Raw genomic sequence first — 25,148 nt, 5'->3', positions numbered from 1 at the left:
GTCATGTATTAGTCACGTCATCTCGGACCTTCCTGACGTTGCTCTTAACCAAAAGTAGACATGTCTGAAAATGTCAAGCAGAGCTCAAGGTCGAGCTGGCAAAGCCACCAAAATCAAGCTCATAACTTTTATAATACGTACACAGAATAAATCTCGGAAGAAATTATAGTTAAAGGTTAAAATCAGTTTTAGTAGAGGGACTAAAAATAATTTCCTTTATTTTTCTAAATTTTGCCTTCTGTAGCAGAATAACATTAAAGGACATGTAAACATTTAGGGATACCTACTATTCAATTATATATAATCGATATACAATATGTATATATATGGGGTATATATACATGTGCATTTATATGTATATAATTACTTATATATAGTGTCTATAAGTATATATAGTGTATATAAACACTATAATTACTTTCATAGCTTTTAAAATTAAAAAAAAGGTTCAGGGTGGAGCCTGTGGCTCAAGGAGTAGGGCACCAGCCTCATATGCCGGAGGTGGTGGGTTAAAACCCAGCTCTGGCCAAAAACTGCAAAAAAAAAAAAAGAAAGGTTCAAACAAATGATTTTGTTCATTAAGAAACCTTATGTTGAGAACATTTACTACATATTATGGGTAAATACCATTAATCTCGTATCTTATTAGCTGAGTGTCTACCTCTAAGAAAAATAAGAAAGTTATCAAATTATCATTTAATTATATGGAATGGATTACCCTGATTAAAATGCCATAAGGACTTTAGTTAACCATCACAGAAATCCAATTCAGAAGCACAGTCCTAGCACCAGCCAAGGGTTGGTAGCTGACCACAATCCATAATGAAGAAATGTATTTCCATGCATAACCAATAGATGATTACTCTCTTTACAATTAAATTGCCAGTAGAGTCAGAATTTTAAAATATGATCTTCTTTCTGTATATGAATATGCAGAAACAGCAGCCACATAAAAGAGGTCTCACATGATCGTGCTGTCTTTCAACCAGCCCACTCCCCACCCCCTCCACCTTTATTGCTTCAAGGTTTTAAACAGGTCAAAGATGACACGAGCCCTCTTATTCATCTAAGTCACAACAGTGCTATCCCCACCCAAATAAACAGCCATATACAAATCAGGAAATAATGTTCTGATAAAATGTGACTTAAGATGATACTGAAAGTATAATCAGAATAATAGCAATTGTTGAAAATAAAAACAAGGACTTCTCTATTTTTAACTGCAAATGTTTTCCCTATTCACTTATGTATTATATGAGTCATAATATAACTCATCTTTTCAAGTCTTTGAAAAAAGATTAATCCTAACACTTTATATCATTCAGTAAGAAAAAAATGTATCATCAAGCACCTCGTTATACACGTCACAACACATAGGTGCTTCACGCGTGCATATTCAAATATTCTGCAAGGAATTCTCTGTCCTGAGGCCACACTTCAGCAATCCATGTTCAGGCTATTTTTACTTGACAAAATGTTAAAAGAGCTGCTACTCCTCCAATCAGCAGCAGCAATTGTCCCGTATCTCAGGGCTTTGGACCCAGGCAGGTACTAGCCCCAGTCCTGCCCTATAGACGCTACAGAATAGGAAGAAGAGAACTGACTCAGCCCTCCTAGTGTCAGGCTCCTCATCTGTAAAATGGGGCAACAAAATGCCTATGTCACGTTGTAAGAATTGAGTGAGCAAATTATCTAGCACTATCAGCAGAATTTAGCTGCCACTATCAATTTGTTAATAGTTTTCCACATTTTAAAATACAAAATCTATATTTAAAAAAATTAGTACTGAAGTCCACAAGTGTGGATTATTTTCTGATCATTCTTATTTTTTGTGTTCCTAAGCAATGCACAAAGTGTGACTACCTCTTTGGGCATGCTAAGATGGATTAAGCAATTTGTATATTTTCATTTGGGGAGAAAAGCCTGTGCTCTGACTGAATTCCTCTGAATTGACTATTTCATTCTTAACACACTGACTGCCACACTTAGAAAAAGAAATTTTTTTTCTTTAGGGCCACAGTGTTTTATTAGGTCAAGAAATATGTGAGTTATATATGTGTCGCAAGGCCCTGGGCTCAAAACTAGCGTTTGTAAGTTAAATGCAACTCACACGGCAGTGAGTGTGTTAACGGAGGATGAACATTTACGATTTGTAGCAGGCTGAAAATCAGGAGTTTCAGGAAGTTCACTCTAGTCTATAGTTTGTCTTGTGCGGGTGAGCTCACCTGAGTTATAGAGGGTCTTTTCTCCTTCCCTTTCCTGGCCAAGGTATCCAGCCCTTTTAACGAGGAAAATATGCCCTTCTTGTTCCTCCCTCGCTGGGTCAGTGACAGTGTTCTTTTCCGAAGAGCAGAGTCATCTCTAGAACATACCTAATTTAATACACAGTATAAAAAAATCTTAAAGCTTATTATTTGAGTGACAGAATTAACAGTTGCCCTAATGCAAATAAACCCTGTTTACTGCGACTGCATTCTGACCATCGCCAAAGGTGTGTGTCTAACATAGTGGAAATGCAGCCACCATATAGTATCTCTCATCTGGATAACACAAGCCGAGTGACAACATTCAGATCTCTCCGTGCCGGTGGGAGGGTTGGCAAAACCACCCCTGCACCCCTGAGCTGAGCCAGCACAATTCGCAGATGCCTCTGAAACAGGAGGGATTTCAGAAAACCCAGTGGGCTGTCTCCGAGAAAACCATCAGGAATCAGTCCTTTAAAGCCTCACCCCAATGCTGCTCCTCTCTGGGGATCCCCCCTTTCAGGTGGGATGAGGTGGAGCAGCAGAAAGGCAGAGGCAGACGTGAATCTGTAGTGACCATCCCCGACAGGTGGATTCTAGAACAGGCAATAGTGAGACGGGGGACTCCTGACAGCAGGAAATCTCCTCCCCTCCACCCCCATTCCCCTGTCCTCCAGGTGACCTCCTCAGTTACTGGGCAAGTCCCAGAACAGCTGGTGGCCACAAGCTGGAGAAGGGTGAGCATCCCAGAATCCCTGCATTACAGTGCCCCCCACGCCCCAACGCCACTGACACAGCCTCCGTCGGGAACTTACCAGAGCGTGGAAGGAAGAAACGGACAAGACACCCAACCTGCCCAAAGCCAGCTTGGAGGGCCGGCTGGCAGCAGCGAGGAGACTCTTGGGGTTGGGCAGCTCCCCGCCCTGCAGGCTGGCCAGGTAGCAGCGTGTCCGGAACAGCTCCATGTGGAACTTCTCCAGGTTCTGTTCCCACTGCTGGATCTTAAAGCGAGAGCAGGGATGAGTCAAATAAAAATTACACATACTCACGGGTCAAAATGAAAATCACGAACATCAAGAAAAAATTAGTTTCAGCTGATTTTCAGGAAGTGTAAATTTGCCTTCCCCTGCATTCTGGCGGGTGGGTCATCTCAAACCCACCCACCAAAACGTGCTTGGTCATCCAGCACTGGACTGCATCTGGATGGCCCCAAACCAAGGAAAGCTAATATCCCAACACAGTGGCATGCCCAGGTGACATGATCTGCGGAGAACCCCAACACTGTAACCCAGTGATCTTCAACCCGTGTGCAGCTGCAGCCTGGTGTGCCATGAGAAGATCTTCAATATGCCATGAAAATTTTTAAAGATTAGTGACATCATTTTTTTTTTTTTTTTTTTTTGAGACAGAGTCTCACTATGTTGCCCTCGGTAGAGTGCCGTGGCATCACAGCACACAGCAACCTCAATCTCTTGGGCTTACGTGATTCTCTTGCCTCAGTCTCCCAAGTAGCTGGGACTACAGGTGCCCGCCACAACACCCAGCTACATTTTTTTTTTTCTTTTTTGCAGTTTTGGGCCGGACTAGGGTTTGAACCCGCCACCTCCGGTATATGGGGCCACCTGTGACTACTGAGTCACAGGTGCCGCCCCTGGCTACTTTTTTGTTGCAGTTGTCATTGTTGTTCAGCTGTCCCGGGCCAGGTTCAAACCCACCACCCTCAGCGTATGTGGCTGGCACTGCACCAATGCAATCATTTTTGAAAGAAGATCGAAACACAGTAGGCATATTCAACCCTTTTTTCTATCAACATAATTTATGCTGCAAAAGTTTAACTACAGGTTCAAGTGTGCTGTGAGATAAAAAAAGGTTGAAAATCACTGCTCTCAACTATGTGGACTAAAAACAGGATGTAAATTCTAAGTCCGCTTTTTTACTTCATTGCATTTCACCTCACATTTACAACCCTCTGATCCCAAACTAGATTTACCAAATAAACGAAGAGATGTGGATAAAAAGAGGCAGTGGCTTTACATTTCTGTTCATTCTGAGCAAATGACTCAAAACCCTAAGAAGTTGATGGACTTCAGGGAGAAGGACAAATAGAGCTTTTCCTCCTATTTTAAGAATCTTGGAGAAGAGCCACCATAGGTACATCTGAATAAAATTAAAAGTATGCACTGCTCTTTACACAGCAGAGTTTCCTTCAAGCCCAGGTCATGAGTGGGTAAAGGAAAACAGTCAAACTCTGGTGGCCACTCTCCTTACTTCCAAGGATGTCAAGGTGAGTTTCAGACGAATTTTGCCTTCTTTTAAAGATAAATTAGTAGGTGAAGAAAGGCTCCTGAGACTTGCTGACACAAGGATTCTGCAGATGAACAGAAAGCAGTGATTCAAAAGGTCTCAAGAGCAGTCTAGATAAAGTCTGCAGCACAGGCCTGAGAAGGCAGGAGTTCCGTCATTTCGTTCATAACAACTGCGTCTCCAGCTGTGTCGTGTCGTTGAGCACCCAAATAGATCCTGACCTTTCACACCACACTTACCAGGCTAATCTTTAATTCTGCAGAAATGATATTTTGAAGGATTTCCAACACTGACCTCTACATTCCCTTCAGCAACTCCACAGAAAAGCATTACAAATCCTGGGTATTCCCCAGGCCCCCACCTCCAAAATTCTCCATATCTGTTTCATAGGAAGGTCACTATATAACTTTTCCATGTGGAAAAAAAAATGATACCTACAAAATCTAAACAAAGAACTTATTAATTCATCATGGGTCAGCAAAACAATGAAGTCCCAGAGCTCAACAAAACAATTTCAGTGTCTGTAAAGACTAGCTCAGGGGTTGGGGTGCCGACCACACATACTGAGGCCAGGTAAAACAACAATGACAACTGCAATTTAAAAAAAAAAAATAGCCAGGCATTGTGGCAGGTGCCTGTAGTCCCAGCTACTTGGGAGTCTGAGGCAAGAGAATCGCTTGAGCCCACGTGTTTGAGGTTGCTGTGAGCTGTGACACCACGGCACTCTACCCAAGGCGACAGCTTGAGACTCTGTCTCAAAAAAAGAAAAGAAAAGAAAGAAAATGAATGAGTCACTGGGTAGCACAGGTCAAGATGTAAAAGATAGTGGAGTAAAAAGATAAAAAATAAAATAAAATCCAGGTCTGTGCCAATCAGGATAAATCAGGGAAAACGACCCCCTTTTGTACTTTCACCAAAATTTGCAGTTTACGATGTAGTTTTAAAAGCACCATTTAAGATATCCATGTGACTACACATCAAACCACCAGCGTAAGACGGTTCCATCCCAGCCGATCACACAGGAAATCTCACAATTTTGTCAGAAACACTTCATTACTCTCCAGCACTCACAGATCTCTCTACCCAAAGCTGGCAGACCAGGTGACAAAACGCAGGTGAATTCACAGGAAGAACAAGGGCCCAGAGGCACAGGCCTGTTGGAGAAGAAGGGGCTGAGTGACTCTTAGAAAAATCAGGAGGTTTGCTAATATCTGCATAAGTTTCAAGAGAACTAGTATCTCAGTTGACTATGAACACTGCAGATGTAATTCAAAATTTCACTTAGTAGAAAATTCAAAAGAAAAGCAGCCCTGTGACTCCTCTGTGCCAAGGCCGCTCCATATCCTTATCCTAATTTGAGGCTTTGTGGTGGCTCATTTTAGATGTCAACCTGATAGCCCCACAGGTTTAGTCAAACAATGTTGTGGGTGCGACTGTGAGGATGTTTGGAGATGAGATTAACATTTAAATGGGTATGCTTTCATGATCTATGCGTATATGACTTAATAAAAGGGAAGAAAATAAAATATAAAAAAAAGGGCATGCTGAGTAAAGCAGACTGCCCTTCCTTTTTTTTGAGATAAGAGTCCTATTATGTCACCCTTGGTAGAGTGCCGTGGCATCACAGCTCACAGCAACGTCAAACTCTTGGGCTGAAGTGATTCTCTTGCCTCAGCCTTGCAAGTAGCTGGGACTACAGGTGCTCACCACAACACCCGGCTATTTTTTGTTGCAGTTGTCATTGTTTAGCAGGCCCAGGCCGGGTTCGAACCCACCACCCTTGGTGTATGTGGCTGGCACCATAACCACTGTGCTATGGGTGCCAAGCCAGACTGCCCTTCCTAATGCACATGGGCTCACCTAAGCAGTGAAGACCTGAATAGGACAAAAAAGCCAACTTGCCCTTCACTAAGCCTTACACACGCATCCTTTACATAAACACATACACACTTTTCATATACACACCTCCTCTTCCTAGACACACACACTCCTCACATACAGTCTATACACACATAGAAAACACATATATACACACAGCCTATTGGTTCTGTTTCTCTGGAGACCCCTGACTAGTACAGCCTTGCATTCAATATTCAATAGTAGGGTTATCTGACAGCACCCGCCCCTGCAGATCGGGATGGCAGAGTAAGCCATGGTTAGTCATACATCTATTCAACATTTACGAACACTATTATCTTGTTTTTAAGGTCATGGTTCTTTATAAAGAATCAGTCACTAACCTTAAAGGAAGATTTGTGGTTGGATCAGAAACAATAAAATATCTGATTTTTCTTTCCACAGACTCGCCAAAGCTGTAGAGAGGGACTTGGAAGATTACACAGGGGGAAGTACGGTGAGGGCATGGATTCAGACGCTGGGGTGTCTCAGACGGCTGCAGGAGGTAGAAGGGCTGAATCCAGGAGCACAAAGCAGACCCTGTAATCTTCAGAAAGACTGCCAGCATACGAGACGAACTCACAAGGGAGCGGGTGTTACCGCACCTTCATCTCTCGGCAGCAAGATGGAGGCCCCAAAAGGAAGTGTATTGACCAGAGTCATAATAAGCTTGTCCTTCCAGACTAAGACAGACCTACAGCTGATGCTGAAGAGAACACGTGGGGACAAGCATGCCATCGAGGACCTATCCCATAGCCATTGACTCCAACATCTTCCGACTGTTACAGCAGGAAATGTGCACTGTCCACGTAACCTCAACAACACTCATTTAAATTTTCACCTAATTGCCAATATTGTTTCTCCCCACAAATCTCCAGGTATTTCTACAGGGGAGGTGAGACTATCCACATTGTCATGTAAGGGCCTTACTTATATCAAAGATTTCACATTTTAACTTCCTGCCAGCCCTGACATTCAAATTCAGCCCAAATTTAAAGTACTATTAATTAAGAAGAAAAACATGTTTTATAATAATACCTCAGAAGGTGAGATAAAAGAAGAGATAAAGACACATACTTTTTTAATGTAAAAGGAAAAATAAAAAAAAATGCGTCTTAAATGTGCTATCTCAGTAAATTTCAAGAAGAAGAAGAAGAAACACTAAAATAGTAATATTATCTGACAGCACATTTATCAAAGAGTTTCTGGAGATTTTTTCTAATATTATGAAAAACTAAATGCTCAAAATCAATTCCATTAAACCAAGACTACCCACTCCCTTTCTAAATTCTTTACATATTGATATTATCCTAGAGGTTTCCTTATTTTTAAAGATAAACATCAGGACCTGATTAAAAAAAAAACTCAACTTCTATATAGAATATAGGTTGAGCTTTAATTTCTTTTAATGTCCATGCATAAAATATAAAAGTGACATGAATGAAAAACTCATTGTAAAGAGGTTTTCATTATCTTTCATCGAAAAAGGAAAAATGATTAATAACAAAATTGGAGGAAGAAACTCCCATTTTTAAGTACCAAAACAAATTCAATGCAGTGGTTTCTTCTTTATGGCTAATATAGCTAGATTCACTTACTGAGCTCAGAAAGGTTATGATTTCCCATAGAAAACTGGGAGGGGAGGGGATGAAGCATTATGCTAAAAATAACAAATGAATAATCGATGTATTAAAAAAGATGACAGATACATGCCGGCCACACCCAACACTCTTAGGAAAATATTTTCTACCATTTAGTCATTTAATCAGAGTATTTAGTCATTTGTCCATTATAGGATTTGTCCTAAAAGATACTTAGTTTTTCCGTTTTGGTGTAAGAAGCTGAAAAACTCCCATTCTATACTTTCCAAACACAAAAGAATCCAGCAGAGAAACAGATTGCACTAAAGTTAATACACCAACCAGCTGAAGTTTATGGAATCAGTTTTGTTTTCCTTCGAGATTCAATTCACACACTATAAAATTCATTCCGCTTTATAATAAATGCGATTCCTAAAAAACTGAACTGAAAAATCAAAGTTATTAAAACAAATAAATTGAGGACGAATTTCTATTGTACACAAAACAATTCATCACATGACTTAGTTAGCAAGCAAGGCATGGCCTGACTCAGCCAGGTCTACTGAGAAGCTGGAGGCATAATAGTCAGGAGTACACATTGGTGTGTACTCGAAAACCTCCTTCATCTAAGAGTCTACAGACTCATCCTTCAAATGGTGCCATACGCACGCCTCCACAAGGAGTTACTAGGAAATGACATATGCCTACAGCCTGAGACATACAGCAGGGAGGGGACCATGAGGACAGGAGAGGCAGGGCAGGGGCTATGTCAGCTGGGGGTGAAAAGAGAAGGCTGAGAACACAGGAGGAACTGGACTGGGGCAGTGTCAGAGGACAACTTCCTGCTGCAAAGAGAAAAGGGGCTCAGACATGCGACAGACAGAAAGGGCATAGCTCATGTGCTAAAGTAGGAGCTATTAGGAGGAGTAATTTATACACAGCACCCAGATGAGAGAAGTGACAGAGATGACACTGACAGCTACAAGGGTACAGAAGGAGTCCCTGATGGAGTGGGTGGGAGAGGAGCCCAGGGCAGCCTGTGGAGGAAGAAAGCAAAGCCTTTCTTACTGTGGAGAAGGGATAAGCCAGGCAGCAGGGGTGAGGGGAGACGGGCCTGCACACGCAGCACAGGAGTCCTCTCTGTCTGAGAGAAAACCCAGCATAAGGAGGGGAACAGTGGGCTCAGGGTCCACAGAAGTCTGTGGTTGCTAGATAAAGGTGGGTGGGACACGTTATCAGGGACTTGATCCTGTTGGCCACAGGGATCCAGTAAAGGACCTTGAACCCAGGTCATCACCTGCTTAGGCTTTTACTTTTAGAAGCATCCTTCTCTGGTGTTGCAGGGAAGTTGCATCTGACAAGGGACAAAACTGGAGGCTCCTGCGGTGGTGCCAAGAAGAGAGAGGGACAGTCCTCTGTACCCCGCCCACCCCTCACCACCTGCCTGAGGCCTGAGACGCCAGGGCAAACTCGTTACCGCAGAGCACTCAGCCTGGAATGCCCTTCCCCACTGTCCTTCCAATTAGGTCAGCACTGCTCAAGAAGCAATTCAGGCAGCCCTCCTCCAGAAGTCCCCAGGACTGCACATGAGGCTGAATTTCCCATGTGTGCTCTGTGTTCCATAGCACTCAGGAATATCCTCTGCACTGAACTCAACACCTCATGTTGAAATAACAGGCTCAATTGTCACCCTGCTAGACTGGGAACATCCTGAGGGTGGACACTCTGGACACACCTGCCTGGCTCAACACTCACCAGACTAAACGGAACATCACTCTCCTGCCCACAACCCTTCCACCGGTGCCGCACTGCCCACTGAATGAAGTCTGTGTCTCCACCCAGCACCCCCTAATGCAGCCCTGTCTCCCTCCAACCCCTCACACCCAATACTCTACTCTCTTATTCTCCACACTGCCCCCTGCACAAAACCTTATAAAGTTTCCCTACAGCTTTGTTCTCATTGTTTGCTTCAGCAGTTTCCAACTGTCTTAATTCAATCCAACCTCTTTAGAATTTTAAAACTTGAGTTTCACAAAACCCAGAGCAATCCTAACACCCTTCACTCAGCTGAGAGCTCCTCCTTCCCTGCTGCAGCGTTCCATAGTATAACCGCCTCCCTCTCCCCTAAATAACAACGGGGTGGGGAAGGGGAAGCCACTTGGGAGAACGCCAAGGCTGTCTAAGGGTGGTGAGGTTTTGTTTTTACTTGTTTCAAATAATGAGCAGAAAGGAAAACAAAGTACTAACTGGGCTTAATTTACAACTCTTCCTCTTTAAGAACTTCAAAGGCAACCCAACAGCCCTCTGGTCCACACTGGCTGTCAGATGAAAGCTGTATCATCCTGCCCCACAAAATCCCAGGAGGCCCGAGGACAGGACCACATGACCGTTTTTTTTTGTTGTTTGTTTGTTTGTTTTACTGAGCTGGCATTATTAAGATAGTTCCTTTTAATTCAGAAAAGTCAAGCATTTTCTCCACCGAAGTACTTCAAGAAAACCTGCTCCAGAGAAGTTACCTGCACGATGTCGTTCATCTACACGACACATTCTGCTGTTTTTAGGCTAGAAATGACTGTATCTGAGGTTCTCAGGGTTCCTGGGGGAAAGCACTACATAAATAAAAGTACACAGTGAAGCTGAGACTTATAAATGCTAAGTGGATAAAGCGCTGCTCTTCTAAAGACATTTTTAAAACGTCATTTAGACGAAACTAGACACTTACAGGGTATTCAGGAGACCATGTCCTTGCTAGCCTTACACCTTTGCCTTTGTAAGTGTTCTAGTCAAAGAAGATCGCACAGAAGCAGCTCTAAGCATGGGTTTGTCCCCCAACATTCCATGCTCTTTGTGTCTATGAGTAAAGAGGAAACCGCTCTCTCTCCAACCTGCTGGCAATGAGTCAAGGAAGATGGTGTGCAGTGGTGATTCACGTCGCCCACCGCAAAGCCCTCTGGGAAATCCTGACTAATAAAGTGCCAACCAGATAAGAAGAATCTTTGCAGGTGGAATTTCTGAAGATTAAATTGTTTCTTACCAGAAATTTGCAAGAGTATGGTGAGAAGATGAGTGTGTGTGGGGCAGTGGTGTGGAGACGGGAACGTGGGGAGGACACGGGCCAGGGCTATGAGGGAGGGGTGAATGAAAACTTAGCCGTATCAGGACATTGTGCTGAAAATAACTAACGTGACAAACCTGTCAAAGAATGGGTAAGGGGTCGCAAGTGAAATGACACTAATTCTTTAAAAGAGCTTCTCTTCAGGCCACCAGACCACCTGAGACCCTTGAATTGGTGTCAGGGTTGATGTTAAAGTAATTTCCCCTCCCAGTCTGAAAACAGCACCAACAGTGATGTCATCAATTAAGCATTGACAAACTATAGACAAGGGAATGAAAGTACATTGAACGAAAATTTAAGTTTTTAAAAAACATTTCCTTGGACTTCTCGTGCCCATAAGGAGGCCACACACACAATACACACACAAATATGTCAGACACACACACAACAGACCAGGAGCCTCTCAAGGTCAAATGTCCCTCTCTCTAGACCTAAAGATTTGACTATCCGTAAGGACCTGAAAACTCTTTGTGCCTGAGGTACGAAGATGACACTGGGATGACTCTTTCTCCTTCAGGCTCTCTGCTCTATCACAGCATCACCCTGACATCCACACAGACAGCAAGCAGGAGGCGAGCCAGCTGCCTCAGGACCTCAATGCTGCCCAGATGTGAGCGGGTGTAGCCCCCGAGATGAAGCAGCCAGGGCAGAGAGAATCCAAGAAGGGGGGTGATTAGGTCAAGAAGGCAGAGGCCCTCACGGAAGGAGGCACAGAGAACCCCCAGGCCCTGCCGCCACCTGAGTTCGCAGCGAGAAGACACTTTCTATGAACCAGGAAGCAGGCCCTCACCAGACACCAAGGCTGACAGCATCTTAATCTTGGACTTCTTGGCCTGTAGAACTGGAAGAAATAAATTTCTATTGTTGATAAGCCACCCAGTTTATGACATTTTGTCGCACACTAAGACAAAGCCTCCGAAGGAGCTGGCTACTTCCATCCAACCTAACCAGCAGCTCTGCGTTACTGCCCAGCCTAAACCAGGGCTCCACTCGGCGATCCAGAGCCCCGAACCACCAGGCTGTTACTTCTAAAATTGCCCTTCCACCCTCCCGCCCTCCTTTCAACCTGGACACCCTCCATGCCTGCCCACCTCTTACCAATTTTTGAAGGCCATCTTCTTCCAGGAAGTCCCCTCTGTCCTCAACTCTCTGATCTCTTGGATGACTTGGATGACTATGTCAGTTGTCACCTAATTTATACCATTCTAGAATGTTCTTTGGTTTCACATTGATAAGACTTGCTCTCTAACTATCCATTTCCTAGAAACAGTGCCCATGTTTTGTAATTATTTCTATTTCATTAAACCAGACGCACCTACTAGGGATACCAATATTTGCAGATCTCAGAGAAATAAGCAAGAGGAAAAGAACTAAGAAGGGAAAAAGCCAAAATAGGATATAAGAAAAAGAGTCACAAAGGTAGATCGGTATACGGCGGAAGGTCTGCCTCCACCTCACCATCACGGAGAAACTCCTGATCAGGAGGGAGGGGGACGTTATTTGGTTATCTTCCCACTGGCAATCTACACACTCCCAACCCTTACTCATCACTGAAGGCCTGTCAGTTTCCTTTTCCCAGCCAGAAATCTTTCTACACATACTACATTCTAAGTTCATCATCAACATGCAAATGAATAAAATACTCTAAACAAGGTTAAACATTCAGACATAGATACATAGCTTAATTTGTAATTTAAATAAAACACTATAGGTAAAATTCCCTTCTAATATATCACAGTGCATACAAATTATTTTGTTACTTTGGTATTTTTTTTAAGAATCTGGTTTCTCTGTAATAATTTACTTACCCCACAGATACAGAAATAGCTATGCTACAGCAAACCACACTTTCCAAAGCCATTCTCTGCACTAGAAGCTTACCTGCCTAATCTTCTCCTAGTTTTATTACATGGATTTTGTTCGGAAAGTGACCTTATTAGAGAGAATCGGCTACGCAAGAAGGTACCACTCAATATTAGGAAGGAAGATTTGGTGACAAGATATTTTAGTAAATAAAGATATGCAACCACCAAAGGTTGTAAAACATCCTAAGCACGCACGTCACAATAAGGGCAGCCGTTAAATACTTGAAATGAGAAGCCACAGAAACTCGTACTTCTCCCAAGGTGTAGGAACCACCACCAAGATCGAGTCTGGGCTGGGCACAGCGGTTCATGCCTATAATCCCAGCACTCTGGGAGGCTAAGACAGGAGGATCCCTCGAGCTCAGGAGTTCGAGAGCAGCCTGAGCAAGAGTGAAACTCCACTCCACTCTAAACAGAAAAATTAGCTGGGCACCCTGGAAGCATCTGTGGTCTCAGCTCCCAGCTACTTGAGAGGCCGATGCAGGAGGGCCTCTTGAGCCCAGGAGTTTGAGGTTGCTGTGAGCTAGACTGACAACCATGGCACGTTAGCCTGGGCGAGAGTGAGACTCTGTCTCAAAAAAAAAAAAAGAAAGAAAAAAAAGAGCGAGTGCAGGTGTCGACACACCGTACCTGGTTTTCTATGGCTTTCCTGTTCTTGGGGTCGCTCACCACCGACAGCTGCAGCTCCGCCATCTTCTTCATCTTGCTGTCCATGTCGACCTTCTGCAGGAGGCTCTTGGTCTGGCTCTTCAGGAGCCGCACTGTGTCCTCCTTCCCACACTTCTTGGCAAAAAGCGATGCACAGGCAGAATGTATGGCGGTGACCCAGTTCTCTAGATCTGTCTGGCTTGTGGCCTAAACACAGAAGCGGGGGTGGGGGAACCCATTTAAAATTACTTTATCACAAAAGCGCTCTCCAAAAGGGCTGGCTGGGCTTTGATTGTACAGAGTCCAGGAAGTACCTGCCCTTCAGAAAAGCTACTTAACTTCGAAAACACACACAACCATTCGACGCAGAATCGGAGGGGCTGAGAGGACACCAAGAGCAGAGCAGACGTCCCCGTGGACCCCTACGGTGGGCAGGAGGGCAAACCGGAAACCAGTCACAGCCAATAGGGGGGTGAGGAGGTAATGAGGGTGATATGTGTAGTGACACAATCTCTAAACACGCTGATCTTCATGACGCTAAAAGACTAGAACATACTGGGACTAGAATATGAAATTTTGAAACCTGGATATAAAATTACACCTAACCGTGTAACTTCAAGTGAAGAAAAACAAAAATAGAAGAATACTGGGGACAATGCACAATAAGGTTATTGCTTTCAAATATGGGAATGGTTTTCCTTTCTCTACTCTTCAGCACCTTCTGACACAATGACCACATACTTTAATGTCGGGTGTATTCAGATCAAGTAGAATGATTTTGATGTATTTCTTCTTTTTCTATGGTCTATAAGATTTAGCATGATCTGTTTTTTGAAATTATCTTTTACTTTTATTTATAAATATTAGTTGTCTATTTTCTGATACTTAAGAAAAAAATAAGAAATTAACTGATGACTCCATACTGAATCTCAGAGTCAAAGCATTCTATAATAGACATACTCTTATTTGACAATGTGAATGTTACTTTCTTTGCCTTATTATTGCTTAATATCTCGATGTAGCAATTATTCGATTCCCTTTCTGAATGTATTTTATTCGTTCGTTCTTTACAAGGTTTTTGTTTCTAATCCTTAAGCATTATTATCGTTATTATATTTTAAGTCTTTTTAATTTTGTGAAGGCAAAAAAGAACTGGAAACCTAATTAACACATGTATATGTAAAAATTAAAATAAAAAAACTTTAAAAAACAATATAGAAAGTTTGAATAAAGCGGAATAGACCTAAAGTTTGTGTGTGATTTAAAACTGCACATGGACTTTCTGGCCATCCTGTATGTATGAATCAAAGCAGGCTGAGAAGTACTTTCATTTCTCTTGATGTCCAGAAACACACACACTTCAAGCCACTGAGTCAAAAACCTCCAGAAGCCTCTGGGATCACAGAATAGGACCAACAGGGAAAACGTCCTAAAACCAAAAATATTTTGCCTGAATCACAAAAGAAAATATTCATTTTACACTTATTCCTAAGAAATCCTTGCAGATTTAAGCTATTTTCCTTCCCCTAAAATTCATATAAACCTCAATTCATTACTTTGCTATTATAATTTACAGCCAGCACTGGGTGTATATGAAGTGTGGAGCTCAGACTGGGAGGCATCTGAGAAGCCCTTCACCTCTTGCCTATCACCCCATCTCTTTTTAGTTAATAACAGGAACAGAATTTCTCTAGCACTTAATACATACGTGTTATCAACCATTAAAAGAATCTTATATAGTATTATCATTCTACTGGTTGAATGGTCAGACCCAGAGAAGTGAGGTAAGTGCTCCAAGGTGACAAACGTAACAATAGACCTGGATTCAGATCTATGCCTGACCACAACCCCTGCAGATCAGAACCACCATATTCTGCAACTTCTCATGTGCTAGAAAGTTGCCCAAAATCCTTACGGCAGTGACTGGAGCCATAACAGCCGAAGACCGATTCCACTGAGAAATGAGACCTTATCGCACTTGTCTCTGGGGGTTTTCCTGAGAAGTGTGTTCTTTAGCTTCGAGACCCTTGGGAAGAGCCTAAGCCCCTCCCCCAAGGGTATTCTCTAGGCTTCACATATAAGGCCTGGACTCCAGGAACCTCGGACCTTGCACTCACTAAATCTCAAGCTTCTCCAGAACAAGGATCATGATTTTTTCCTCCATGTGTACTAAGGAACATCTCATGGGGGACCCGGCACCTCACGGGATCCTGAGAAATGACCCCTGTCTGAATGACTGGATTTGCAATGGCCCCACTACCCTTGGCAGAGAGCAGAGGCCCATGTCTCTTGCTTAAGTTCCAAACCAAAGCCTAACTAACCTTTGACTCTTTCATTTCTAAGTCTTGCTTTTTAATTTTGTTCTTTCTCATCTGAGTAGTGCACGAGCTATCGCCTTACAAAGCACCACTGTACCTGGAAAAGGTAGACATCTCCAAAGGAGTTGCTGAGGCAGAAGACGTTTTCCTTCTTGGGATGCTCCGGGACAGACTGCACGATGCTGTCTTCCGCAAACAGAGCACACCGAGGGGCACTGCTCGGATCCGTGGAATTCTTCCCGTAGGTCTCATAAAATAGCAGGGTGCACCCTGTGAGCGAGAGCAGCAAAATCACATGTCTGTCACGGATCTGACGATCCCGGAATGGAAGGAGAAGGTAAGTGGTACAGTCAACACACACACAAACCTGAAAGAGATCATTAATAGAGGCAAACATGGAAACAAGGAAAATCTGGTGTCTGAAGCGTGGATACTTGTATTTACATGAACTTGAATGAGAATGAGATGTTTCTGTGTAATATCAGTCATAACAAAACCAAAAGTAAGTTGCTGTTTACCTCTTCCGAGTATTCCACACATGCTGGCCCATTAAACCCTATGAGGAGGCCGTGGACGCTTCCCCACCCTACAGATGAGAAGCCTGAGAGATGGCATCACTGGCCTGGGTCCTACAGCTGGACCGGAGGGGTGCAGGGACATGAACTCAGGCCCTCATTCTTAAACACAATACCACATTATTCATTATTTAGGGACTGAAATCTGAGAGGCCAAAGAAAATCCCATATTCATTAACTATACTTATAATTTGTGGGAGAAAGAATTCAAGTCTACTGGGGAACTTTGCCATTTACAAGAAAGTACCCAGCTTATTCTCCAAATGCCATTCAAAATAATTTAATTTCAGTGTATTGTTTTACTTCACAGTAAATAGAAAACTCTACTTACTTAGACTAAGAGAGAAAAATGAAACTATATATGCCTGAATTTTAAAATATTACTCTAAAAATATTGACACATACTTTTAAGTGCAGACAGTCACTGAGTTACAAACATCCAACTTACAGATGGAAGCTATTATAATAAGTTCCCCAGTTACAAACAGCTGACTGGTGTATAACTCACACTTACAAACAGAGGCTAACACAGGTAATAGGTAAATGTACCTGTTCCAACTTACACACAAATTCAATTTAAACTTATAGAACCTATCCCATTCATAACCCAGGGACTGCCTGTACTTATTTTTTTCCCTAATAAGCTAATGAAATATTATAAGCAGAAGTATAATAATTAATACAGGAATAGCTTATAATTATCAGACATAATTTTTAATCAAATTGATGCTTCTAAAATGTTCAGGAGTATGTTTTCTTGTATGGGTTTATTATTCCTTCAAACCTTCATCTCATAAACATTTCTGAGTACTACTCATGTCCCACCCACCCACCAAACAGAAACAAACCAGGTGCTTTGCAAAGACCTTTTACACCGACAGGGAGAGGAACCACCACCTGCCTCCTCCAACATGCTGTAAATGAATGGGGCCCACTGAATGGCATGCATCCTACTGCATGCATCCTCATTCATAAAAATTTAAATGTTTTAAAACTATTTTACTCTTGTAAGGTCCACTACATCTTTTAAAAATAAATCTTAATATGAACAAACAGGTTTATATGATAGATCCCAGGGAAGCACAGAAGTTTAGGGAGGAGGATGCCTGCCTAAACTTTAGAAACCCCACTTTCTCTCTCCATGGTACTTTATGGTCCCAAAAAACACTGAGCACTCTCCTCCCTGCAATTCAAACTCACCCCAACTAAGAGGCTGAGAGAGCTCGAATATTAAGAACAAGGAAAAGGAGCATGGGGTTATGGCCACAGCTGCTTCTTATGGCAGGTGTGAGCCACTCTCCTTCCAGCTAGTGATGCAGTTACAAGCAACAACCCCAACCTTTCCATGGGGAAAGGCCTGTCCGATACCATTACTACACCTGCAGCCTGCCAGGACCTGGGGTCCAAGAGCCAGGGTAAGGGGACATGGCAACTCCAGCTGAGTCCATCTCCACATTCTTTCCACCGTGCTAACATTTACTACCCCATGTCCCTAACGTCATACTCCCCCACATCTAGAGGAAAAGAACGGCAAACCAGGGCCTCCGAGATGCAGCCAAACCTAAAAGCCCATTGACAGCAGACTACAGGCCTCACTTTAGAGAGTGAAACCAAAACAGAACACTTCATTTTAGAGCCAGGCCAGGATGTAGAACAATATGCAGAATTTTGTGGCTATCAAATTTAAAGATCAGGAAATCAATCTTAACTGTTACGTCACATTTAACTCTGTGTCCCTAAGGGGGTCCCTTGGCTGATGGAAAGAGGCTGCCCCCCAATGATGAAGCCTCTGCACCCACCCCGGTACTGCAGCCATCAGCCTGGTGCAGTCCCCGTCAGGCACTGGTGTTGGCCTGGCGGGCTGACAGTGGACATTCTTACCAGGGTAGGAGAAAGAGAAAGCAGATTGGCACAGCAATCCAAGAGAAGAGGTAACGTGAGTAGGAATCTCTCCAGGGGGAGGAGAGCAATTAGACTTGGTCTTTCCTCAAACCCACCTTTTCTCTGACACCCTCTCAACCCCCATTCCCTGCTGATGGCCTATCTTAGGGCAGAATCAAGAGCATTCTAAAATTATTTCAAGAACTCCTCTCCGAACACTGCCCATCAGCCAGTCTGTTGTGCATTTTGGGGGATATCTTCATTGACCTTGCCAACTATTCAGTCCAGAAAGTCCCTGACGAACCACAAGAAATTCCTCTCACTGGAAAAGACAGATGAAAAGCAGAACTGCTCGTTAAAAATTTATTAATCCTCCAAGCCCCCAAATAAATGTGTGTCCCCAGTATACCTACGCGTTCAGTGAAGGCAGGGAGCCAGATGGTTTGCTAATAACCGCTAACCCCAGAAAAGTGTTTCAAATTTATTTACATAGAGGCTTTGAGGATAATTTTAAAATTCTGTTTAAATACATGTGTATGTATACACATATTGGGAGTGTCAAAAAATGTACAGGATGTTATCTATGTGTTACTTTTCAGAGTTGAATTGATTTATGGTAGCAGTGTATACACATTTACTCAAAAGCTGGTGTTAATCATAGGAATGCTAGCGTCACCTTGTGACAGGCAGGACAGTCAAAGAACATCAAAGAACATGGTGGAAGCACAGTTGTCATTTGAGGCGCTCCACACTATTCTGAAGTGGTATTTGAAATTGGAGAACGCTATGGAAATGCAAGGGCAGTGGAAGTGTGAGTGTGCAACAGGACCTCCAACCCGCCTACAACAGCACACATCCGTGGTAAGTGGACACACGGTGCAGTGTGTGGTGTGCACAGGGGACCACCCGGGAGGCCTCGCACACCTGCAAGTCCCACTTCTCCTGCCGTGGTGTTGGACTGGTTCACATGCTTACCACACTCTTCTACCAAACAGGGTGCTCGCGAGACAGGAGTCAGCACAGCAAGCACAGGATGCCTTTTTAAAACAGCGAAATGGAAAGTTTCATCCCAGGGTTATTACGTGCACCGAGATGTGAGAGGCCACCTCGATGAGAATTTTCCAGGACAACGGACAGAACAAGGAGGTGCAATCAAGTTTCCCCCACGTTCTCCTACCTTAACACCCCTTGACATCTACCTATGGGGGGCCTTAAAGGAGGTGTGCTGTGGAAACCTGGCTACCCTGGCGGAACTTGGGGAAGAAACCAAAACGGCACGCACAGCGATGCAAGTGGATGCTTTGGTCAGCATTAGCTCAAGCAGGAGTTCGCAGTGATCAGGAGCATCTGGACGCTGATGGTCACCACTTTGAGCACCTCTTGTAACTGTAGAGAGGTCAAACATGACTTGTATTCATTTTCTGTCATCAGGACATATAGACTGTAACTGAGTATTACAATTTTAATACAGTTTTTTCCTTTCTTAAATGTGTACACATTTATTGGCACCCTCTGTATATGTGCTTTTAACTAAGATTAACCTAACAGTTTTAAGACCAAACATTACAACTTGGATTCTAAGCCAAGAAATTGAAACTTGACACACTGAATTCCCAGAGGGAGGAGGTGTAGAAAGCCACATGGAAAAGGTTATGCTGGGAAAAAAACATCTTTATCACACGCCTTGCCTTGGCTGCAAAGGAAAGGAAGGAATGTGAACTTGATAACATTTATACTACAAAGCACCCTTTATCCACAGATCTTGAATGTTTTATAAGCAAACAGCATGATAGCAGGGCACAGGCAGGACTGAGGGCTCAGGCCCATTTCCTACCCTGAAGCCAGCAGCCGAAGCTCCTGGTGCACCTTCTGCGATGGAGCCAGGACCATGGTGACCAGCTCTGCAGCCTGAATCCCGGCGATGAAGCCTCCAATAATGCAGCTCTGTACAAATGATGTTGGTAGTAGGGACATCAGCTCTAGCTGTTGTTTACGTTAATTCAGAATCAGCCTATCGGTCTCGCCCTAACCTCGAGGGCAGTATTTTTCAATCCTTTTTATCTCATGGCACCCTTGAACCTATAGTTCTCTGGAAACTCTTAAATAATGTTGATCAAAAAAGAAAGAAAAAAATAAAAAGAATCTACTTACTGTGCTTTGAACTTCTTTCAAAAATAATTAATGATCTTTAAACATGTTTGCAGCACAGCTAAGACCCTCTCACAGCATACCCGTTGAAAATCACTGCTCTAGGGAGATCCAGAAGAAATGCACTCTCTCCTACACACTGCTGTTCACTCTCACCCAGTTCTCATTTTCTCCAGGCTAAATATCCCTAGATCTCTACACCATCCTCCAGATGTCATGACCAAATCCCTTTGTTGTCACCCATGCTCCTCCTTCTCAAAGTGTTATATCATCACACACACGTGCATCGCATCGCCAGCCCCACCACTACTGTGGGGATGTATGTGGCCAGCTCAGCTGTGTGTGGCTGGCACCTTAACCGCTTGAGCCACAGGCGCCCAGCCGAGGCTGACTTTTGAATACGACCTTCAGCTCCTCTGACACTCACAGAGGTGGAGAGTGGGGGTGCTGTGCAGAAACACTGGAGGCTGTGAGGCTGCTCCTCCTATCTGCACCAACGCTGGTTGCATTGGGCGCTGCCTGCCTCCTCACAAGGCATTTAAATTTCTTCAAATCTATATATCCACAATGAGCAAGGCAATTATAATTCTTAAATGGCAATGCCTGTGAGAAACATCTTAACAAATCAAATTCTTCTATTTTCTTTACATCAAAAAACAACAACAACAACGCTGCAGTTGCTGGTGATGGTAACAATTAGATTTTCTTAGTTCACAGAGGTGATAGGATGGACACAAATCAAATGCCCCGACTGTAGTCTTAGCTGCACCGGTAGGAAGAGCACCTACTCTGAGCTCTGAACATGCGCAGAATGTGAGATGCAGGAGCCACACTCCCAGCAACTGAACTACCTGTGGTTATTTATTTGGTTTTCCTCCCTCCCCTACATGCAGGAATAGTATCAAAGAATGGTACAGGAATACCTGCACAATAGCAACCACTAAATTCACGCATTATTTTTTAGCCTGAATGGGACATTTGAGCAAGACACTGATTTGAAGCCCGTTGTGTTAAACCAAATGCTGGACTCAGCAGCAGTTCCTGACAGAACACCTAGGAATGATTACCGTGGCCCCCAGCACATTGAAAACACGCTTACCTTTAAGCATCACCCAGTACTGTTTCCACTTCCGTCGAGCCACCAGCTCCAACTTTCTTTCTTTCTGCAAAGTGACGAGCGGTTTGAAGAAAAGCCACCCAGCTTTCCGGACCACTCCCTGTTCCTTCTCAAAGAGCAGGTCCAGCTGCTCCAGCGAGCTGAGCGACCCGCTGCTGGATTCCGCGCTGTCTGTGGACGTCTCTACATTCTCCGTGTTAGTCCTGCTCATCTCCAACTCTCGCATGAAATTCTCATAAATGTTCTGTCGGAGGGGGTCGCTGCCAATCGCTTGAGTGGATTCACTTCTCTGCGACAGGATCTGAGCAGAGCCCCCCGACCATAGCAGGGCAGAAGCCTGGGAGGGCCCCTGCCCGTCTATATTCAGTCCATCGGAGCGGCTGTCAAAATAGTCGCTGCCCTCCTTGGACCTCGGCTCCTGCGGGCAGCACAAATGATCATCCGTCAGAGGTTAGAGACTGCCAAAGCACCCCTTCCATACCGCAGCCTAAGTGTAACGTTGATAGTTGCTAACAGTGGTGCTGCGAAGCAAGAGTCTTATAACAAATACATTTTTTTTTTTTTTTTTTTTTTTTTGTAGAGACAGAGCTTCACTTTTTTTTTTTTTGCAGTTTTTGGCCAGGGCTGGGTTTGAACCCGCCACCTCTGCATATGAGGCTGGCGCCCTTCTCCATTGAGCCACAGGCGCCACCCAACAAATACATATTTTTAATCACAAGTCCCCAAACCAGAAAGAATCGGAGAAATAGTGCAACCTAGCCCAATTTATACCCAGGGAGTCAGTGCTTACAGAGATAAATATAATACCCATGGCTGTCTCTGACCTAACATGTGCTTACTGAGCATCAAGAAACAAGCCAGTATGTCTCAAACACACTAGTGAGTATCACTAGAATGATATTTCTTTTTTCTTTGCTTACTGTGCATCAATGTCATCGGGGAAAGAATTCACACACATGCAATCTATTTTCCTTCTGAATAATTTGAAAGTTACATTAGAAAATCAACAGTTCCAGGGAAGGGTGGGGAGGATAAGGAGACCCCACAAACTCCTCTTCCTCTCCCCACGGTAAACACAGTCCCCAGCTTCTGGCCCTGTGCCCTGGTCTAGACTTCCAGACATCAGGACCCAGCATCTTCTCTTCCCAGTTCATATAGTAAAAACCGCGAAGCACCTGGGAGTCCGCATCCATGAAGAGTACTGGATAGTACGTAGGGTTTCATAATTTTTTTTTTTTTTTTAACTTAAGCTGAGAATTTCTTACATGAAAAGAATATACTCATTCATTCGTTCACATCCTTCTGATAACCTCTTTTATTCCAGGCACTGGGGGGTACCAAAGACATGAGTCTTAACTTTAATATTTATTCTGATCCAGATCAAACGCAGGTAGCTCTAAGTAAAATTCCCACTTACACAGTAACTGCTGCTCCCCAGGAGGCTGGATGCACTGAGCATCAAGCAGCCATGTGCAAAACTGAAAGAAAGGCGCTTCTTCTAACATCTGGATTAGAAATCCAGTCATTCAAGAAAAATAACCTGCCTTCAGGCTACTCACAGGTAAACAACATAACTAGATTGTTCAGCAGAAAGTGAGCTTAACTTCTGGCTCAACAGGCGCCCACACACCACATTTAGAGCCTAGACTCAGGTGATCCTGCAGAGAGGTGCTTGTCACCTCACGTCTAATCAGCTGCTAGTGGGCTTTTGATATTTTCTGATGCCTTAAAGTAAAAATGAGGGAAAACTGGCTCAAGGACCACTGACTGAGGGCCTTATTTTGAATACAGGACTGAGTAGAGAGTTTTTCTTTTCAGAAATTTCTTCCAGAAATCAAGTAGCAATTACTTGATGCCTTTTGCAGGAAAATCATTACGAGACTGCAGGGGCCTTCCAAATACTCAGGAGCCATGAACAACAGGGCCCCAAACAGATATTATTATTAGGGAAAACATTCTTCTCCACTGTGCTTACACTACACCCCACAGTCATCTTTATTTATATGCTGCTGCTAATGCAGAACATACCAAATGATCCAGCCACTCTGACTCATTTAGACAGGAAACTTTCAAAACACTTTAAGATATTTTTTCTTTTCTATTTTATTTTTTTGCAGTTTTTGGCTGGAGCTGGGTTTGAACCCGCCACCTCCAGCATATGGGGCCGGCGCCCTACCCCTTTGAGCCACAGGCACCACCCAAGATATTTTTTCTTAACTGTCACTTTGTTGCTATTCAAAAACTCCTAGGAGGTAAAGGAATACTTAGAGCCATAACGGAGTGTGCTAAATAGGCAAAGCTCTGCCAGAGGAAAACGCACACATGTCAAGTCAAAGACAGCCTACAAACACCCGCAGCCTCATTTTTTGTAAGAGAGAGACCTGAAGTGGTAGTGCCAACTTTCAAATGTTCAACCATAGCAAAGCAAGAATTTTCTTCCTTGAGAAATAGGGAAATAATGCATTTTAGCATTCATAGTGATTTTTATAGGCATGAACTTTCCCAGTCTCTAATAAACATCTAAAGCTTTCTATCTAGAATCCTAACAGCCAGTGACGAATTTTCAGACTAATGAGAAAGGGCATTTAAAAAAATAAAATAAAATGCCTTTAAATAGGTTCAGCTAAACTCCTAATCATCACATTATGGATGTGAAACTAATGTACACAAAGCTTATGTTTCCATACCAATAATTTCCATTTCCACCCAGTTGTATAATCATAAATGAGGACTAACATAACCTGAAGACCAGGCCACTACAGCAAAGAGTAGAGGGACCCAAAGAATGTCATTCCGCAGAGAAAGAAATACTACCTACGAGACCTCACTCACATGTGGAATCTAAAATAGAAGCAGAGGGGAAACAGTGGTTGCCAAGGGCAGAAGGGAGGGGTAACTGGGGAGATGGTGGGCAAAGGGTAGAAAGTCTCAGCTATACAAGATGACTAAGTTCTAAAGATCTAAGGCAACTACAGTTAATGGTATCCGATTGGATACTTGCAAGGTAAACCTTAAATGTTCTCACCACACACCCCCCAGGGTAACCATGTGAGGCGCAGATACGGCAACCAGCTTGCCTGTGGTGACCATTTCACAATGTGCATATATAACAAAGTACCGAATTGTACCCTTTAAATATATATAATTTCTATGTGTCAGTTATGGACCAATAAAGCTATAGGGAAAAAAGAGATGTCAGTCAAAAAAGACATGTCAGTCAAAATCTCAGATGGAAACAAGTGTCACATTTCATGAATCTGAAACAATCTGCCTTTCTAATCCAGATGTTGGAAGAAGCACCTTATATATTTTTTAAGTAAAAAAAAAATTAATTATAAAAAGCTAAAGGAAAACTGATCACCATTCCTCACACTCTAGGAAAAAGCACTGAGTCCCTGCCCGGTCATTCTTCCCAGTCCATCTTCCTTCTTCCCAGAGAAAGAACTGCCAGATCTCTG

General features: G+C 43.3%; 1 protein-coding gene across 11 annotated transcripts in view; it reads right to left on the bottom strand.

Moving 5' to 3' along the window:
* Positions 1–25,148, bottom strand: part of TIAM2 (TIAM Rac1 associated GEF 2) — a 220,952-nt gene that overhangs the window by 71,014 nt on the left and 124,790 nt on the right. For 10 of the 11 annotated variants that reach the window (XM_053592932.1, XM_053592935.1, XM_053592938.1 and 7 more), the window contains 5 exons: positions 21,673–22,108; positions 16,067–16,239; positions 13,634–13,858; positions 3,059–3,244; positions 2,226–2,372 (listed from right to left, as the gene is read on the bottom strand). In XM_053592932.1, the coding sequence (XP_053448907.1) occupies positions 2,226–2,372; positions 3,059–3,244; positions 13,634–13,858; positions 16,067–16,239; positions 21,673–22,108 (1,167 nt within the window). Of the gene's footprint in view, positions 1–1,351; positions 1,488–2,225; positions 2,373–3,058; positions 3,245–13,633; positions 13,859–16,066; positions 16,240–21,672; positions 22,109–25,148 lie in introns of those variants that run through there. The other variant, XM_053592942.1, reaches the window with a different exon arrangement.

The sequence above is a fragment of the Nycticebus coucang genome, chromosome 5 (assembly GCF_027406575.1).
Source record: "Nycticebus coucang isolate mNycCou1 chromosome 5, mNycCou1.pri, whole genome shotgun sequence".
In the NCBI taxonomy this organism is placed as follows: Eukaryota; Metazoa; Chordata; class Mammalia; order Primates; family Lorisidae; genus Nycticebus; species Nycticebus coucang.
The sequence above is the reverse complement of the archived record's forward strand: the minus strand, read 5'-3'. Positions and strand labels throughout refer to the sequence as shown.